The sequence below is a fragment of the Ascaphus truei genome, chromosome 18 (genome assembly GCF_040206685.1).
Source record: "Ascaphus truei isolate aAscTru1 chromosome 18, aAscTru1.hap1, whole genome shotgun sequence".
Classification (NCBI taxonomy): domain Eukaryota; kingdom Metazoa; phylum Chordata; class Amphibia; order Anura; family Ascaphidae; genus Ascaphus; species Ascaphus truei.
This window is the reverse complement of record NC_134500.1, coordinates 11,207,503-11,226,004: the sequence shown is the minus strand read 5'-3', so window position 1 is coordinate 11,226,004 and position 18,502 is coordinate 11,207,503. Positions and strand designations below refer to the sequence as shown.

At 44.1% G+C, this 18,502-nt stretch overlaps 1 protein-coding gene across 10 annotated transcripts in view; it reads right to left on the bottom strand.

Annotated features, from left to right (window-relative positions):
* The window catches only part of TP53BP1 (tumor protein p53 binding protein 1), a 47,197-nt gene that overhangs the window by 1,536 nt on the left and 27,159 nt on the right, over positions 1-18,502 (bottom strand). For 9 of the 10 annotated variants that reach the window (XM_075575520.1, XM_075575517.1, XM_075575525.1 and 6 more), the window contains 13 exons: positions 15,876-15,933; positions 14,272-14,364; positions 11,679-12,213; positions 11,147-11,299; positions 9,871-10,169; positions 9,108-9,287; positions 8,163-8,593; positions 7,047-7,238; positions 5,719-5,931; positions 5,186-5,401; positions 4,526-4,620; positions 2,447-2,646; positions 212-357 (listed from right to left, as the gene is read on the bottom strand). In XM_075575520.1, the coding sequence (XP_075431635.1) occupies positions 212-357; positions 2,447-2,646; positions 4,526-4,620; positions 5,186-5,401; positions 5,719-5,931; positions 7,047-7,238; positions 8,163-8,593; positions 9,108-9,287; positions 9,871-10,169; positions 11,147-11,299; positions 11,679-12,213; positions 14,272-14,364; positions 15,876-15,933 (2,811 nt within the window). The remainder of the gene's footprint in view (positions 1-211; positions 358-2,446; positions 2,647-4,525; positions 4,621-5,185; positions 5,402-5,718; positions 5,932-7,046; positions 7,239-8,162; positions 8,594-9,107; positions 9,288-9,870; positions 10,170-11,146; positions 11,300-11,678; positions 12,214-14,271; positions 14,365-15,875; positions 15,934-18,502) is intronic. The other variant, XM_075575521.1, reaches the window with a different exon arrangement.

The window sequence follows — 18,502 nt, the reverse complement described above, 5'->3', positions numbered from 1 at the left end:
CTAATTTTATATGTTAGACATTTTGTAACATGCGTTTTTTCCCCCTAGACATTTCCATCAGTTGAAATAGGATATAGAATTATTATGGATACTTCTGAAAATCTTACACAGCAACCTTATTTTGTGCTGCAACAGCGCCACCACCTGGTGGGAACTCACTTCATTCAAGCTCCTGAAAATGTCACATTCCACAATGGAATTGTCTGTGTACCTTTGTTAAGCTCTGAAGAGTTGTGCTGCTTTACAGATGCTGCTCCTCCAATCATTAGGATCTCCGCCCACATTTCCAAGAAGTTCTCTTGCTGGTCTGATGCCACAAGAAAACGCAGGCCCTGGAAAGGATGCCGGGACTCGTGCCTGCAAGGTCACAGGGTTGTAATTCTACATTTGTCAAATCCAGTGTTGTGTTGTCGGCTGCCAAACATGTTAAGTGTTCTGCTTAACGGCAACTAACACACAAAAATAAACTACTGTTCATTTATACCAGCGGTTCCTAATTTTTTTCCAAAACAGAGACTAAGCTCCACGGGGCAGGGACTGTGTCTGCAAAATGTCTCTGTAAAGCGCTATGTAAAACTAGCAGTGCTATACAAGAACAAACAATTTGCTCGAAAATATTTGTTCTGCGAGTCCCTAATTAATAAATCTCATTGTTTACTCAGCCTAACAAACACTAAAAAAAAAAAACTGTGACCGATTCCAGGCAGTATAGTGCCCTGAGCTCGTGGAGGGAACACACGCTGAATAAGGCCCAAAACTGCACCTGTGTGTGCAGACAGCATGGGAGGGTATAGCTGTCAATTACTGAGGGAGTTTCCAAAGTCACGCCCCACAATGCCTTGCTGCTGTGGATGAAAAGCATTGTGGGGAGACTTTGGTAGCTCCTGTTGTAATTAATAGCTATACCCACATGCACAATCTCCACACAGGCTTAGGAACCTACTATAATAATGAAAAGCATCATAACTATTTCATACAGTGCTTTTCTCCTTATGGGACTTAAAGCGCTTCGCAAATCTAACATAGTGCGCGGTAAGTAGAATTATACATAGGATTGTTAGACACAGTCCCTGCCCAGATGAGTTTACAATCTACAGGAGGGTCCCGGGTATGGGGCGGGTTCCGTTCTAAGGGCCCGCCGCAAAGCAAAAATCGCCGGCGTGTGCACGTGCACAAACCGACAATTCCCCTTTCTGCGCGTGCGCAGCCTCAGCAACCACCCGTTCTGCGCATGCGCGACCTTGGACTTCCCCGTTCTGCGCATGCGCAGGCATGCCGGTGCCCTTCTCAGTACCGCCGTATCGCCGAAAAGCTCGGCGCCGAGACGCAGGGCCTTGATGTATGTTTTTGGTTCCTGAGGCACAGGGTGATAAAGTGACTTGCCCACAGTCACAATGGAGCAGACACTGAAAACGACACTGGTATTTGAACCAGGTTCCCCTGCTTCAAATTCAGAGTAAGTGACTTTACTCACAGAGCCTCTCCTTCAGCCTGCCTGGGATCCACCATTATATATTTTTGGGGGGTGAACCCCTTGGAGACACCTCACAAACCCCCTGCTGGGAATCACTGATGTATACCATGTAAAATGATGAAAGTAGTATCTTGCAGGCAATCCATGTAGGCCGTTTACAAATACAGAGTTAACTACCTTACATGTAATCTGCAATGCAACGAACAACAGATTTAGGGGGTTATTCTATATAAAACACACACTCCCAGAAAGCTCTAACCCCAGCACACACCACATCATCATATATATTTGTGTCAAAAGGAGTGCTACTGGGTGTGACCAAATGTATACAACAAAAGACAAAAATACACAATGCTACATCCAATATGACAACAAATATATCGTTAAATACTTAACTGTGTGCCTTCTCATAAGTGTTATTTAGTTAAACCCTTTGACCAAAGCGTTATAAGCCTGCAATACCCACAGGTAGTGTTAGGACCTGCATACTGGTCATGCCGTGACATGGCTGCAGGCTTATAATACTTTGGCCAAAGAGTGCAACTAAATGACCCTTATTTATGAGATAACTGTTTGTCAAGTATTTAACTATATATTTGTTGTCATATTGGATGTAGCACTGGGTATTTTTTTGGTAATTCTATATACTTCAAAGTGGCAGTTTGGGCTGAAAATCCTCAGTCTAGGGTTTTTTTCAGACAAAAATGGCCACTTTAACGTATATAGAATAAAGCCCTTAGTCATACTTCAGTGATAGACCTTTCATTTTGAGTATAAGTTCAGACAGGACCGCATAGTTCAAAGCAATACCTTGCTGGTGTCTGGCAGTGCTGGGATTAAATCTTATTATGCGAATCAAGTTAATTTGCAAATGTGCCCATGTAACCAGAAAAATCGCCTACAGTGCTTCACATTTCTCCCTACCGGATCTGATCTGAATTCCCCGAGCAATATCACATGGTGGATTCTTACCATTCCAGAATCCTCTCCTCTTGGAAGCTGTACCCGGCGGGAAGGAGATAATTACGGTAGTTTTGAAGCTCGTTGGCGTGGCAGCTGTCATGGACCCAGACATGGGACACACACGGAATCCCGCTGGCAAGGCACAGGAAATACTTTTGAGTTCGACACTGCTGGTCGGCAATCAGGAGAGACTGGTACGCTGCCTTACACTGAAAACAGAAGTAAAAGGAAGAGTGAAAAGCTGCGTATGCATCAAAACGAGAGTCAACCATGAAACTCTTCAGAATGTGTACAGTTTTTAGCAGCACCTAAAAATGAAACATACCAAGAAGTAAAAATAGAAGTGGTCCACGAAAACAAGGAGGAACCCTAATTTCCTCCAAAGTTACAAAGTATAACATAGGGGAAGTTCCCAGCACTCACACAAAAAACAATTGCAACAAATGATAGCAAAAACTTAAATTTTATATAGCCCAATTCTGTAGAACAAACATCCATGCATTACGCTGATGATGTAAGTTAATTATCACATCAGAGATAGATAATATTCTGTTACACAACCTATAGACTACATAGATAACGAAAACGAAAAAACAAAAAGGGAGTAAAATGCACTAATCAAGGGGAGACACTGAAAAGGGGACAAGGGGAGAGGGGAAGGAAAAAACAGGGGAATAAGGGGGGGCAAAGTTTCGGGGCTCCTAGCCCCTTCCCTAGAGTCAACCCAATCTAGGTACTTCCCTTATCCCTGCAAAAGACTAGTGCTCCCACGTAAACCACACATGCACATGCAGATACAAATTAGAAACGAAAACTGCCTGTGAATCGATGTCCCACAGTGGGATACATCACACAGTGCTGCTACAGACTCTGGAATACCAATACTAGCACATAAACGGGCTGTCCCAAATAAAGCAGCAAGGTCCTACAAATACTATAGAAATACTCAGACACAAGCACTAATCTAACAGATTGTGCCGTCGTGAACCAGTTTTAGCATTTAAAAAAGCGGCAAAATCTGAGATGTCATAGATCTGTGTTTTTCAACCAGGGTTCCCCCGGGCCCCCCTAAAGGGTTCCTGCAATTTTCAGGTCATTTGAAAATGGTAACAAATCCAAAAGAATTTACAATGTATCTGATCTCAGACGTGCTATTAGAGAAGGTTGGGGTTCCTTACAATACATCTGATCTCAAACGCGCTATTAGAGAGGGTTGTGGTACCTCATAATTTCACAATACAATTACAGGGTTTCTTAACCAAAAATGTTAAAAAAAAGTTGGAAACCACTGCTGTAGATCCATTTTCTAATTCAAATGATGCAAAATAAATAGGTAAAATGTGTGGAGAAAGAGGAGGCGCTCCAGTAATCTTGCAAAAGGAGCTTGCGCTGGGTGTAGACATCACATGGGTAAAGCAAGTACGGTTCAGGGACACAGCCCTAAGGCTGCGGCCAGGCATGGAGCGGGCGTGCTGGCGTCACGTGCTCTGATGAGCAGGGCGATTTATGGCCAGCTAGTTGTGCGCACGGGGGGGGGGGGGGGGGGAGCCTGGCCATGACGGCACAGAGCTGGTTCACCCTCATTGGGTGAACTATTCAAGCTGCCAAACACCGTGCATGCGCAGGCGCTCTATCACGCTGGCCACACACTGCAGCACGGTGTTTCATCGCGGCGAGCGCGTGTGCCCGCTCAGCATCACCCTGGACGAGGCCTCAGAGAGTAAAATGGGGATGATCTATGTGGCTGGAAACAATTCGGTGGTGGGATCCGGTGGGGAGTTGCTTTTTATGCATAAAGAGGTCATTTCTCTTTTGTATGGAGAAGTGGTGGGCATGTTTGATGTAGGGTCCGTGTTCCCAAACTGTTTTGATCCTGCTCTACTGACATGGTGTATAAACACAGAGCACACACTTTTTGCATGGATTACTTCAGCGTCTTTGTTTCCCAGTATATTCATTGGATCCTAGATTGGGACATTAGGGTCATCAGGGGATTGAGCGCAAAGGGGCAAATCATTGCCCACACTCCCCATTCACTTTGCTTGACCCCTGTTCCATGTGTGTGTCCTGCCATAAAAACGTTCTCACCTGTGCTTCATTGAAATTTTCCAAGATGTAGCCTCCCCCCGCCCGGAGCTGGGTTTCCGTGTACTGCCGGTCGTATGGCAGACACTCTACATATTCTGCAACACAAAAGCACCAAGCGTTCTCATTTTAAACCACACAATAAAACCATTCCTTATGCTTACGAAGAGCTCACACAAACGTTATTCTGCTGGTTCTACTTCATGGACTTGACCATCATTAAGTTTGGTGATAATGGCTGTATGAACTTGCCCAGCATAAATATGTTGCAATAGGACGACAACGTACATCTCATCTCCACCCCTTGTCGTTGCACTGCTGGATGAAGGCCTCCCAATGTCCTTCCAGATACTGTGGTTGCAAGCCAATCTTCTCCATGTTGCTCCAACAAATTTTCCAATCTCAGCCTCCCAGGTTACTTTTGGTCGACGTCAGTCTTTTGATATCCCTTGGCATCCAGTTGAGTGCCATGTTCATCCAACGATTGTCATTTCTTCTTGCAATATGGGTCCACGGCCGACCATCAGATGAACATGGTACTTGACTGGATTCCAAGTCGTCAACCAAAAGTAACATGTGATACACACTTAATAGATCTATAAATAAAACCAAGAAACCGCCCACTATTTATCTAGGATTTTATACCTCTGTCATTAAGCTCACCTTCTTCCTCTTCACTGCTGACTGGGAGGACATCTTTTGACTTCTGACGATTGGTCAGCTTGTCGCTGGATGTGGCTGTAGTGAGAAGAAAAGCGTAGCCGAGGAAGAGAGTCTTGCTCTGCGGTAATGGCCCATGGATCTCCTCCAATGCCGGCTGGTCGTCCGCATGGTCTCCACTTTCATTGGGGCTCACAAACTCCCCTCCTTTAGCGGTACCTGCAGAAGCAACGCGACTGTTTGCATACACTGCCTGGCTTTAATGGGCATTAATGAATCCAGTACGTGAAGCTTTCCAGAGAATAGAATACAGAAGATGCAAGCAATGTTCTCGTTTCCCCCCCCCCCCCATGTACTAGAACATGTATTATATTCACACTATTCTTAATATCAGTCTCCTCGCTTTTCTAGAAGCCGGTCTTGACAATGAACATTCCTTATTTTCCAACTTTAACAAATGAGGAACTCTTATACACAGAAGAAATTGTGCGTTTAAAAAGTAGAGAAAAAACCATAATGGCCTTAGAAACTCTTACTGTATTTCACCACCAGAGACTTGCGACCACGCTTAGCTGGAGACTTCTCGTCTTCTGAGCTGATCAGTTTCCGTTTCCCAGAAAGCTGGCCCAGGACGCTGCGGGGGTTCTCTGACAGTTTCCGAGTCGGGGTGCCTGTGCTGGAAGTGGTCGGGGGGGTGGTTGCAGGGTTTAGGTTACTCCTCCGTTTCCGTTTTCCCTCCACCAGATTATCTTGGGGGAAAAAAAACAACGACACGCCTTTGTTATAAAAGATAAATAATAATTGCAATAAACCTCCCCACTCCCCCCCCACAAAAAACAGCTTTAATAATAAACCAAGCATGAGTATTGCATAAGTGTACTAATATGGAGTGCAGTAATACCGAAACCGGCTTGTGATTTCTACTGGAGACCCACTATTCATCCCTCGCTAAGCATGTCCCAGCATCACCATTCTATTACCTCTCTCATACATCCCATAAGTATTCTGTTAACTCTATCTCCCACACGTTAACCGTTTCCTTCTTGGTCAAGTATGCTTATATGCAGCTTTACTCCACATATATTAAGTGTGTAGTGTAAATTCAGCATTCCTAATGTGGCAAAGTGTATTTTTGTACAACAAGCAACATTGAAGCCCAATGCTACATCCAATATGACAAAAATACACAGTCAAATACTTATATATTCTCTTGAAAAGGGGTCATTTAGTTTAACCCTTTGGCCAAAGCATGGTAAGCCTGCGAGCCACGACAAGGCAGACCCAGTTCACAGGTCCTAACACTACCAGATAAAATACTAATATACCTCTATTCGGATTACCATTCTCATTTACCTCTATTAGGAGGGAGAAAGGCCAACATTGGATCTATATCCAGCAGAATGTGGAAGACCTGCTGACTTGGCTCGGGTTCTGTGTGTTGTTTGTTAACTTATTTTAAAGTGTATTTTTACCCAGTTTTTACCATGGCTAAAAACGGGACTACAGAAACTGAAATAGTTTGGCTTCTTTCCCTACACCAATAAAAGGTCAAAGAGCCTTGGTCTGATTTTGCCAGTGCAAACACAAGGAAGGGATTACACTTTGCTAAAGCAAAAAAGCTACAGCACTGTATTTTTGGCCCCGTTTTGCAGTACTGAACTGCTGTGCACCACAACTAAAGAAAAACCCTTGCTACGCTACTTGTTGTACCTAGTACATACCAAAATACCACTGCAAAGCAAAATACACGAGCTTGCAGTATGTATCCAATTACTCTTGAAAGTTTTTTGTGCAGAATGACCAGTAGCATTTAAGAAACTTCTAATAAACCACCTGCGTAGAAAGGTTGAGGGGTTTATCATACCGAGACTTATGTCCGATGCCTTGGTGAGGGGCATCGAAGGTTCATATGGACCAAGGCCGAAATGTTCCCTAAGCCTATTCCCTTGTTCCAGGGACAAGATGACCGCCATTCTTTTGTACCACTTCCGCTGGCCTTCCTTCTCAATGCAGTAATACAGTTCTCCTGAATCTTTCCGGTGTGCCTTCACGACCCCTACAAAAAAACAAGGAGACCGTTACACGCCACGGATCCCGAGCACCGAGTGTCCCATCGTGCGACATTATGGGGACACATTAAGAGAGACTCGTTCCAACCACATAACACCGCGTTCAAAACAAATCATGAAAGATGGTTTAGCAAGAAAATGTGACGTCTTGTGTGAAACAGAACTGCATAAAAAAGCCAAAACATGCTTAAAACCCCCCCCTCCCCCTCATTTCTATTTACCTCACCAAAGAGATCGTTTGAATATTGTTGGGCGACCGTGTCCCGCAGTGCTCTATTCCGAGCTATGAATGGCGCAGTGTTCATATTTTCCGGGCCACTTTTAAATAAGTGTTACAATAGGTAGGAGAACACGACATCGAACTGTAGTGCTATGACTGCTGGTATTCACTAGGGACCCTTGATGGGGATGTTGCATGATCAGCTGCTATTTTAAAAGGCCCTAACTGCCCTCGGCACGGCAAGACTCACATTTTACAGCAGTGCCATTCCACAGGCCCCCTTTCAGTGCCCGGAGATACCTTATATAGTCTATTCAAGTGCATGGGCTGCAGTGACACAGCGCTGAAAGGTGGTCTTGCGGAATAGCACTGCTTGGTAAATATGGGCCAGAATTCCTGCTACGGCCCATATTTACCTAGTGGTGTTATGCCCCAACACCTTCCAGCGCCAGAAGGGGTCTTGTGGAATAGCAATGCTTAGTAAACATAGCCCTATATCCCTTATTAAAGTAGGCAGTTTGCATTTATTATGATAGAACGATCTATTTTGCCTTTGCCATTTTAAACCATTGCATTTTTTCGTAGAACACATTTTTTCCCAAAGCAATGCAGTGCTGGTCCAATTCCCGACTTCAGCGCGTTAATGATCCCTGTGTTGCAGAATGTACAAATTGAAATAAACTTCACACACCTCTGCACATACCTGCGCTAAAATACTCATCCTCGGACAGGGCGGTCACCTCGGTCTCCAGTGGAATAGGGTCACATAATAAAATGTCCTTTCCCAAGACGTCACACTCGTACCCGTCGTCAAACAGCAGTTTGTATTTTCCGCCGCCAACGTCTTGAGTGATTGTGCCGGAATAAAAATAGCCGTTGGACGACCACTTGGCCACGACTCGGAGCCCAACAAAACTGCTGCCCGAAGAGGAGTCCAAACTATCGTTCTTTAGGGATGTCTGGAAAGGGATTTCAGGGGAGTCGCTGCGACGCAACGGGGGTGTTCCACATTCGGTTTTATCGATAGCTTCCGGGTGGCGCAGGCGGGTAAAGGGTTCCTCGTCCGGCATCGCGGCAGCTGCGGGATCTTCAAAATTCAGGTGAGCTGCCGGAGCCATTTCCCTAGAAAAGGTAACAAAACATATCACAAATGGCGCAGAAAAAACACCTGCTCTTCCAAGGAGGTGATGCAATGCCCGAGCGATGGCCACGAGGTGAAAAGGGAAGGAGAGTGGAGCGTGCTTTGTACATATGTTGCTAATAGGGTTTATGAGCAGCCCAAGGCTACATCTCAACTAGAGTTCATTTCTGCATAATTGAAGATACAACATGGAAGCCATTTCTATCCTTCACGTTTCTTATTTCCATGTTTAGAAAAAGCTCCCTCTCCCATATACACTCATTTCTGAAATATGTATGCAAGTACTGGGGTAAAGGGACACTTGTCCTATATTAAGGATGAGGTCTAAAATGATACCAAAGCATTTGGGCATTTGCCATGATAATGTAGCGGTCAAAAATCAGAAGTAAATGCTGCAGCATCACCACAGTAAGGGATAATGAAGACTATGAATACAATCACCAGGAATAACTAGGAAACCCTCTCCCTAAGCAGACCCTGTCTCCCTAGGGATACCTTGATCCAGTGCCTCGAGAAGGCGGACGTCCCCTCCTCCCTCTTCCACGGGGTGTAAGGGGCGCTTTGGCCCCTGGTCTGTTGCCAAGCCATGCATCCGCATCTTCTTCACTGGCTTGCATCCCGGTCTGCCCTCCCGGCCGGAGTGGAGAACCTGGCTGGCTGGCCATCTTCCTGGGACTGGAGGAAAATGAAGACGTTTATTGTACAGCTTTGCAAACATCTGGGCTTCAGCACCCTTCCTGCTCTAGTGTTCCCTCTACAACAGGGGTGGGCCAATTCCAGTTCCCAAGGGCCACTAACAGGTCAGGTTTTCAGGATATCCCTGCTTCAGCACAGGTGACTTAATTAATGGCTCCGTCGTTGACTGAGCCACCTGTGCTGAAGCTGGGATATCCTTAAAACCGGACTTGTTGGTGAACATCGAGGACTGGAGTTGGCTACTCCTGCTCCACAGTCTGACTTCACATTGCAAGGTCAAAATAAAGCAATTATACCGTGGCAGATCCAGCTTCAACCTATCCGTTTAGAAGTACTCGAGGTCTAACTAATGCATAGAGCACGATTTCAAAATCGCCCTAAAATGATGCTCAACAACTCGAAACACAACAATAGTCCTTGGTGCAAACACATTTGCTCTCTTGGGTTTCGCTCTTTTCTGAACCTTTGGAAAACATGGACACTGAATCTCCCTGGGGGGGGGGGGGACTTTTGACCTTCGGTTATTAGAAGGAGCATTTCACACACATGGCCAAAGAAGTACCTCAGTTTTCCTAGAGCCCCACGGCCACTTGGGATGGCAAACTCTCCACACTCCAACATGCTAGTTTTCCCTCTGTGAGCAGCAAATGCCCTCCCCCGCTCCGAGCTGCTCCCGCTACCGCTCTGTACTGCAGAGAGACCGCTGCTTGCACCACTGGATGTGCGCTGGAGGCTTGAAGTCTTCGATGAAAAGGAGCTGATGTCTGCAAGATCCCCAGAGGTCAAAGAAGATCCCACAGTTCGGGAAGGTGACACTTCATTCTCATATTCATGACATTCTATTATGGGCTCTTCAGCTTCCTAGAACAAGGTAAGAAAACCAATAGAATGATCAATATACGGGATTAATGTTCAACCTAAGAAAAGCGAAACTGTGTTTTTGTTAAACATTGCAACAATAGAAGGATCAACAATATATATTGCAATCAAAATGATCTGTGTGTCCATATGCACTGCTGAAGGATAGTGTTTTTCAACCAGGGTTTCTAGTACTCTTTGAGTTGCTTTAGCACCCCTAAAGGGGTTCCCTGCAATTTTCAGGTCCTTTGAAAATTGTATGAAATACAAACGAATTTATAATGATCTCCGACGCGCTATTAGAGAGGGTTGGGGTTCCTTACAATGCATCTGATCTCCGACGCGCTATTAGAGAGGGTTGGGGTTCCTTACAATGCATCTGATCTCCGACACGCTATTAGAGAGGGTTGGAGTTCCTTACATTGCATCTGATCTCCGACACGCTATTAGAGGGTTGGGGTTCCTTACAATGCATCTGATCTCAGACCCGCTATTAGAGAGGGTTGGGGTTCCGAATTTCACAATATAATGATAGGGTTTCTTACATACAAAAGTTGGAAACTACCAGTCCTAGGATCTCAAAACAAGTTGTTTTGATTAACACCAACACATGACAGTAGCATCCATGCAAGCGTACAGTATATATGAATAATGTCCTCAATTATAAAAGTGTATCCAGAGAAACACGTGTAGGAAAATTATAATACAGGCGGTCCTCGGTATCAGACGATCCGCTTTCCGTCGAACGGTTATCCGACGCCACATAATGCTGGACATCGGAACTGCTTGTCCAACGCTAACCGCCGTGGATTAACATGGACCCGCAATCTGACGGTCCGTTATCCGATTCCGGTGGATAAGCGAGGACCGCCTGTACTATACATCTGGTACAAGAAACACTAAGGACACCTACAGAAAGCAGGGATACCTACAAGAAGATTTTATTTGGAAATGGTGCGGACACCAATGACATGATGTACCTCCACTACTTTGCGCTCCACTTCCGCTCCGTCCATGTAATACACGTCTGTGATAACTCGAGTAACCACAGTGCGCACCTCGCGGATGGTACGCACGTGCCGATGGAGAAGACGACCAGGAGGGGGGTGATGGGATTCGCCGTCCTCCTCACCCTTATGGGACAAGCCACGGAAAAATAGAATGATAGGCATGCAGTTAATGCGGATTGCACCTCTGTAAATGTGATTCTAGTAAGATACAGCTCTGAGCATTGCAGAGTTCAGGAGGTAATAGTTAGAGCTACATCTCTCAGGGTAACAACAAGGCAGGGGTGGGCAACTCCAGACCTCAACGCAGCGGGGGTCCATGCTTTGGAATGCAGAAGCATGGAACCCCGCAGAGTTAATCCTCCCGGGCACCTTCCTGTTCTCGGGCCGCGAAAACTGCAACCACACAGTGCCGCGATTTTGTCTGTGTGGCTGTAGTTCTCACGCCCCCAGAGAACAGCAAATCTCGTTACATCTGTAGGTCTCCTGTTTCACAGGTCCTCACCTGACTGTGCACAGATTCGGTATCATCTCCATGTGCTGATTTTGGTGCAGTTTCCGATTTCTCAGAGTCCTTCTCACTTTGCTTGTTGGCATTTTGCTTCAGGTTTCCTTGTCCAACACTACCAATACTCTTCGCTAGACGTGGGACAGATTCCATGTCTGTCTGGGTAGCCGATGACACCACAGAAGTGGTCGGCTCTAAAATAGTCACAGTTTGGACTTCTTTGTTTCTATGTCCAGGTGATGCATGCTTCTCCTCGTCCACCAGTTGGGCGGGCGTCCGATCGCCCAGTTTCTTCTGACTGCTCTCACTGTCTTGCTGGAAACTGAACATCCTTTCCTCTTGGGTAGCTTCTGTTTCCATGGCCTCTTCCTCCTGATCAGAGGAGGAGTCTTGGTGGGATTCTTCTGGCATGGTCTGGGGGTCCATGTCTTGCTCACCCGTGTCCTTTAAATTCTGCGGACGCTGCAAGGTTGTACAAACAGCCATAGACTCCTCATCCTTTTCTGAACTTGGGAATTGGAATGGGGTTCCTCTGCCAAGCACACACAAAACACACAATCACAGCACAAATTAAAGGCAAACTTCACATATAGATTTATATTTGAAGAGGTGGTCTTGATGGTTCTTAAAAACATGTACAATTACATGTTCTCCAGTTCCTTGGAGAAGGGCCCCCCTTACCTACTACGGTATTAGTGCATATTAGTTTTCCGATTTTGCTTTTGTGTTAAAACTCCATGACTACTAATAAATCATAATAATTCAATACCAGGCAGCTGAACCTAAATCAAACCATTCCAGTCAGTACATTTTATTTGTCATACACACACACACACACACACACACACACACACACGTTTAGTCGCTCTCTTCAACTTCAATTCCAGTTAGACCTGCATACGACTTTATGCTTGAAAGTAAGACTAGGCAACATATTTTGGAAGAACAATATAAGTAAAGTGCATATAAAACTAACTAGTGTATATAATGGTCACAGTTATAGAGCCCAACTCCCATCTGTCCTAAAAGAAAACAACCACCGCCCTTTGAAACCATTTTGGCACTATTTTAAGATTCAGTGCTATTTTAAGCCTAAATCGGGGCTCTGCAACTAGTTTTCCAAATGGGCCAGATCGGAAAACAGGCTTGAAAATTACTATATTTAAACATTTTGAAAGCACGACACCTGATCGATGTAATACATACGCCATAATGTGAACAACTGCACTGAGCCATCCAAGCGACCAATGTGAAACTAACAGGAGCAGAGTCCAAGGGTCACATCGAGGCCGAGCACGTTTGGCCAGCGGCCTCCAATTAAATAGCCCTGGCCTACATCAGGTTGCACTTGAACTGCATTATGCCTGTCAAATAGATCAAGCATTTATTGCTTTTTATCAATGCTATTTGTTATTTCTCTGTCCTCTTGTTTCTACTACATAAGATATACATATAGGGGAGCGACTTGGGGTTAAGGTTTACCTCTAGAAAAAAAAAGTTAATGTCTGAAGCAGCGCATTTGCTTTGATATTTGTCTATTTTGCTCAGATGTGAGTTACTAGCAACTATGAAGATATTTATTTTTTGGAGGAGTTCTCTTCTCTGAATCTATGGACATGTCATCTACTCTAGCTAGAAATCTGCAGGTATAGAGGGCACTGCTCGCCTCTATCACTGTAGCTAGAGACTCAGTCTCTGCAAGCTCAGAACCCAACCCCCAGAGCGCGCGTGCACACACACACACTATGCAAGCCAAGTACCCAAACCCATCATACATACGTGTACACACACACACAGTATGCAAGCTTAGAACACAAACCCACCACACCATATATAAGCTCAGAACCCAAACCCAGAACACACACAGTATGCAAGCCAAGTACCGAAACCCACCATCCATACGTGTGTGTATGTGTGTGTGTGTGTGTACACACACACACATACACACACTATGAAAGCTTAGAACACAAACCCACCACACCGCATGCAAGCTCAGAACTCAAACCCACCACACCATTTCTATGTTTGGGTTCTGAGCTTGCTGGGACGGTGTGTTTGTAAATGTCAACTGGTAACAATTGGTTTGGAGGTCTGTGACCCTCTCCTCCCTGGTTCCAATTTCACCATTCCCACCTTTAAATAGCCAGTCCTGCGATGCAGCTGCGAAAGACCTGTCTATTAAGACTTCTTCCTCCACCAGAGGGGTAGAGAGAACGTTGGCAGATAATGTTAGGACTGGCAGAGAGAGAGGGGGTACCTTGGCGTGGATTGCAGGCTTATAAATGCTTTGGCCAAAGAATTTAACGAAATGACCCTCACTTCTAAGAAAAACAGATAAGAATTTAACGATATAACTGGCCAGATTGGATGTGGCATTGGGGGCTTCTTGTCTACTGTAGCAAAAGGCAAAAACAACTGGAGTGAAAAAGACAAAGGAAAGTAGGAATACTTAATGGCCAAGGGGAGTAGACGGAGATAAGCACATACCAACACTGCGGTAAAGTGGTGATTGGGGCACATTGTGGGGCCTGGGTTTTACCCACCACAGGCGTGTCTATACAAGAATACTCTATGCATGAAAGAGTATTACCTGACAGGAGATATGGGGATCTCTTGCCCTTTGGCCTCTTCTTCTCGGCGGACCTCACACACCCGGACAAACACGGAAGGCGAGTTCTCTGTGCTGCATATCGAGAAAATACACACTACTTTGAAGGACATAGCTCAAATGAAGACGTTCTGACCTATGCCAAGAATACTACATGTCAAAGTTATATGTATTTTTGGGGGGGGGGGGGAGGAGGAGGTGAGAGAACAATGGCTTACGTTTAATGGTTACTGTTGGAATAATGGTTTCACTCCTCTAAGCCAGGGGTGGCCAACTCCAGTCCTCAAGGGCCACCCGCAGATCAGGTTGTAAGGATATCCCTGCTTCGGCACAGGTGGTTCAATCAGTGGCTCAGTCAAAAACCTGTGCTGAAGCAGGGATATCCTGCAAACCTGACCTGTTGGTGGCCCTTTAGTACTGGAGTTGGCCACCCCTGGCTCAAAGCAATAGCTTTGAAGTAGCACTCTTTTTTTTTGCCATCATCGAATGTAATAACTTAATGACATATAGGGCACTCGGAGCCATGACAGTCTCCAAGTGACTTAGGCAAGTATGACGTGCAAAGGGGGTGCGTAGAAAGAATGGGAACTGGCTCATGTACAAGTCAAATGCCCACAGGACAGTACCCAATTCTTAGCGGTTTCCTTATTAGTGTTTGATAATAGCGCTGATACAGTGGAACATTGACAAGGCGTACTCAGAGATCAAATCACATTGATTCCAAGGAAATTGTATAATGAATCAGATATCATAATAGGTGAACAGAAGGCAAATAAAAAAAGCGCCACTAAGTTAGCTCTCAAAAAATACTTTTTTTTTTTTGTTAAACCATTTTGCTGGTTATTAAAGCTCATCTATTCTACTGCGGTTGAGTGTTTATTTCCCATTTTGGCATTACACCGAATGTAGGAAGCAACATATCCTAAAGTAATAAACTTATACAGGCATACCCCGCATTAACATACGCAATGGGACCGGAGCATGTATGTAAGGCGAAAATGTACTTAAAGTGAAGCACTACCTTTTCCCACTTATCGATGCATGTACTGTACTGCAATCGTTATATACGTGCGTAACTGATGTAAATAACGCATTTGTAACAGTCTCTATAGTCTCCCCGCTTGCGCACAGCTTCGGTACAGGTAGGGAGACGGTATTGCTGTTCAGGACGTGATGACAGGCGCATGCGTGAGCTGCCGTTTGCCTATTGGGTGATATGTACTTACTCGCGAGTGTACTTAAAGTGAGTGTACTTAAACCGGGGTATGCCTGTAGTTCTAAACTGCAGAAAAATGTCCAATAAGTGTAAAATTAGACAGAACCGAATCCAACATATTCATTTCAATATTTCCAACCAGCACACCAAAGTAATATTTAATTAGTAAAACGGCAAACCTAAATAGTACAATAACTTATGAGCAGATGCAGCCTCTTGGACTCGGCCCCTCTTTTCAGTTTCTGATTCAAAGCCTTGGTATTAAATGTCCTAACTTTTCCATTATTTTTCCATTTAGGGAGATCATGCGATTCTTCATTAGAAAGGTCTGTATGTCAAACTGCGCTACATAGCAACAAGCATCTGTTACCTGGCAACGGTCCCAGAAACAGCAGCTGCTCCGTTTGTCGTCTCCGCTACATCAGGCTCTGAACAAAGAGATTGGAAAAAAAAAAAAAATGAACAAACGCAGCAACTTGTTATCTTTAAAAAGATTCTAATCCTAAAAACTTCAGTACCAGAGTACTTGAAAGGTAATGTAATTTCCGTCGGTGTATAGTATTATTGTAAAAGACAGACACACCGACAGAGACAGAGACACACACACACACACACACACATACACACTATATAGAGTTCACACCAACATACAACCATGTGCTGTGTTGTCATTTCCTTGGGCCACGGTTTGGGTAATGTATGCTTTATTACTGAGTGTTATATATGCACATGACTTTTTGAAGGAAAAAGAATAATAAAATGTACTGAAGGTGTGTCACAGATAGATATTGATAAAGATATGGGTGTATTTAAAGAGCTAGCAAACTAAAATGGTACAATAAATTGTGTCTTTACTAGCTCAACGTTTCGGCTTCCCAGTGGAGCCTTTTCAAGATCGTGGCGAGAAAAGGTTTGTGAACCCCCAATGATAAATTACGGAAATGTCACATTTTTTTCCCCCCATGATAACCTTCTTAAATTAAAACCAGTCTTTTCTTAAAATATCCAACAGGGTTAATATTAACCAATTCCATGTCTTTTGAAAACAAAATGATGTATGAATTAGACAGACATTGTGTAATTAAGAGTCAGGGCATATGAAAAAGCAGCTAAATGAAAGGGGATATTTAGAATCAGGTGTTTAAATTAGAAGGTAGCAGAGAGAAATGTAATTTCTCTTAATTGGTGCACACCCTGATCGTCAATTGTTCTAAAGATCATTAAATATAATATTGCTATGATGTGTTTTTCTTGTAGGGAAATGTTTAAATGTACCTTTAATTGAAGCAATTAAAATAAATTCAGCTACTAAATAATCAAATGTTTATTTAGTAGCCGAACTTATTTTAATTGAAAAACACATTGTAGCATTGCGATTATAGTTGATGATCTTTATAATCAATTGACGAACAGAGTGTGCACCAATTACGAGGAATTACATTTCTCTCAGCTACCTTCTGTTTAACAATTCTAAATTGTCTGGAAACACCCAATTATTATTAAACCCAACTGCCCCATGCTGTTGGAGTGAAGTTGTTTTCCTCCACTTCCCAGTATTTTTCAATAATTAGGTAGAGCTTCAGGTGTGAGTTTGGGAGGCCCCATCCTATATAAAGATCAGAAACTTTGTGAGTTTGGTCTTCACCATACAGGTGTGTGGAAACATCATGCCACGACCAAAAGAAATCTCTGAGGATTTCCGAAAAGCAGTTAATCAGTCTAGAAAGGGTTTCAAAACCATTTCTAAGGATTTGGGGCTCCACCAATCCACTGTCAGACAGAAGTCTACAAATGGAGAATGTTCAAGACCAGCGTCATTCAACCCAGGAGCAGTCGTCCAAAATCTCTCCAGGAAGACACAAAGAACCATGGAGTAACATCCCAAAATCTGGAGCCCACTCTCGCCTTGGCTAATGTGAGTGTTCATGACTCAATGATTAGAAAAAGACTGAACAAGAATGGTGTTCATGGAAGGATAGCCAGGAGGAAACCCCTGCTCTCTAAAAAGAAAATTGCTGCCTGTCTGACGTTCACCAAAGAGCGCACAGATGATCCACAAGACTTCTGGATCAATGTTCTCTGGACAGATGAGTAGAACTCTTTGGCCTCAACGAGAAACTTTATGTTTGGCAAAAAACAAAACTGCATTCAAATAGAAGAACCTCATCACAACTGTCAAGCATGGTGGTGGTAGTGGGGTGTTTGGGGTTGCTATGCTGCCTCAGGACCTGGACAGCTTGCCATGATTGACATAACCATGAATCCTGCATTGTATCAGAAGAGTCTAGGAGAATGTCAGGCCATCCGTCTGAGCTGAAGTGAAGGTGGGTAATGCAGCAAGACAATGATCCTAAACACACAAGCAGATCTACAAAAGAATGGCTGCAGAAGAAGAAATTTCCTGTTCGATTTCCACAAAGTCTGGATCTAAACCCCATTGAAATGTTGTGGCAGGACCTGGAGCGAGCTGTTCATGCAAGGAAGCCCTCAAAATGTCACAGAGATGAAGCAGTTCTGTAAGGAGGAATGGGCCAAAATTCCTCAAAACCGATGCGAGACACTGACCAGCAGTTATAGGAAACGCTTAGTTGAAGTCATTGCTGCTCAAGGGGGCGCCACCAGCTACTGAATCCAAAAGGTTCACATACTATTTCACACATGGATATTGAATGTTTAATCAGTTGTGGATAAATGTTGAAAAAGTAGCATGTTTTTGTGTAATTTGTTTGATCCGGTTATCTTTATCTATTATTAGGACGTTAAGATCGAATAATATTTAAGGTTTTAAATGTGTGAAAATTCTAAGTGATTCACAAACTTTCTCACCACTGTATACACACACCAATCATTGGCATGTATTAGCGATTGCACAACAATTACATACATACATCTACACATACATTACCCGAACGCAAGGGCTACCCTGATAACGGTCCTGATACATTGGATTTTTGGATGAGAATACGCTTTTTTCTCTAGTTTTTTTACCTGCGATGT